Source organism: Apis dorsata, unplaced genomic scaffold (assembly GCF_000469605.1).
Source record: "Apis dorsata unplaced genomic scaffold, Apis dorsata 1.3 scaffold_137, whole genome shotgun sequence".
NCBI classification, from domain to species: domain Eukaryota; kingdom Metazoa; phylum Arthropoda; class Insecta; order Hymenoptera; family Apidae; genus Apis; species Apis dorsata.
In genome coordinates, this window is record NW_006263429.1 from 769,825 (window position 1) to 771,043 (window position 1,219).

Here is a 1,219-nt window from a genome sequence, read left to right on the forward strand (position 1 = left end):
AAATCTATTAAAAATAAAAATATACATGTATATTACAATTTCTTAAAATGATAAAAATTTTTAATTATAATAAATGATACTTTAAAATTCTTAATCAAAACTATGTTGAATATTTGTAACAATTATTTGTATTATAACTATTTTAATTTCTAATATTCATTCTTATTCTTATTTAATATTTTTTTTAATATTGTATATATTTTTGTACTATACTATAGTATGTAAGTAAGTCACGTTGCAATTTATAAACTCATAAATTCGTTTATTTGTAACATAAATATTATTAAGTTTATTATTAAAAATAAAGCATAGATATTCAATTTTTAATTAAAATAAAAAATAATAAAAAAAATTTAATGAAATATTTATTTCATATTTGTTAAACAAATTAAAAAAAACTTGTAAAAATATTTTTTAGAATGAATTGCATGATATTTAGATATATTACTTCGATATGTAGAAATAATATTAATTTTGATACTTATAGAAAAATTAATACTATTTTCACATCATGTAATGATGCATTAACAACACATGTATTTATGACAAAATTCAGTTTACAGTTATATCATAAAAATTCATTACATACTACCAAAGTTCGATTTAAAGAAATTAAGTCTAATTTAAAATTATTTGAGAATCAAAATAATTATTCTTCTGTTCAATTGAAGAAAAGACCTAAAAAAAGAAAATCTCTTTCTACTTATGAAGAAATTAATACTGTAAGTAAATATATTTTATAATAATTCTTTCCTATAATATGTTTTCTAAAATATCTCAATGTCTGATAAACTTAATAAATTAATTATCTGATAATTTAATAAGAATTCTATTTTTTTTTGTAGTCATATCGTATAAAAGCATTGGCTACTTCAGAAGAATATAATTTAGAATCTTTAGTGGAAGGTCTCATTGAACAAAATTTATACATGCCAAGTAGTATAAATATATCAACAAGTTGTGAGTATATTAAAATTAAATTTATTTTTGATAAAAATTTACAAGAATATATATAAATTATTTTTATATTTTAGTTATATATTTTAGTTATATATTAAATATAGCATTCTTTACAATGATATAATAAAACATATACATTATTTTATTAATTATTTTATAATTATTTCATTTTAATAATTAAATTATTCTTTAAAATATATAATATAAGATGAATTTAATAAGAGAAATGTGAGAAATTTTTTAATAAAATAAAATTGTA

At 15.7% G+C, this 1,219-nt stretch overlaps 1 protein-coding gene across 1 annotated transcript in view; it reads left to right on the top strand.

The window, feature by feature from the left end:
* Positions 1-214: 214 nt before the first annotated feature.
* The window catches only part of LOC102675813 (required for meiotic nuclear division protein 1 homolog), a 6,910-nt gene continuing 5,905 nt past the window's right edge, over positions 215-1,219 (top strand). The window contains exons 1-2 of the mRNA XM_031509315.1: positions 215-722; positions 846-960. Of these exons, the coding sequence (XP_031365175.1) occupies positions 420-722; positions 846-960 (418 nt within the window). The 5' untranslated portion in view covers positions 215-419. The remainder of the gene's footprint in view (positions 723-845; positions 961-1,219) is intronic.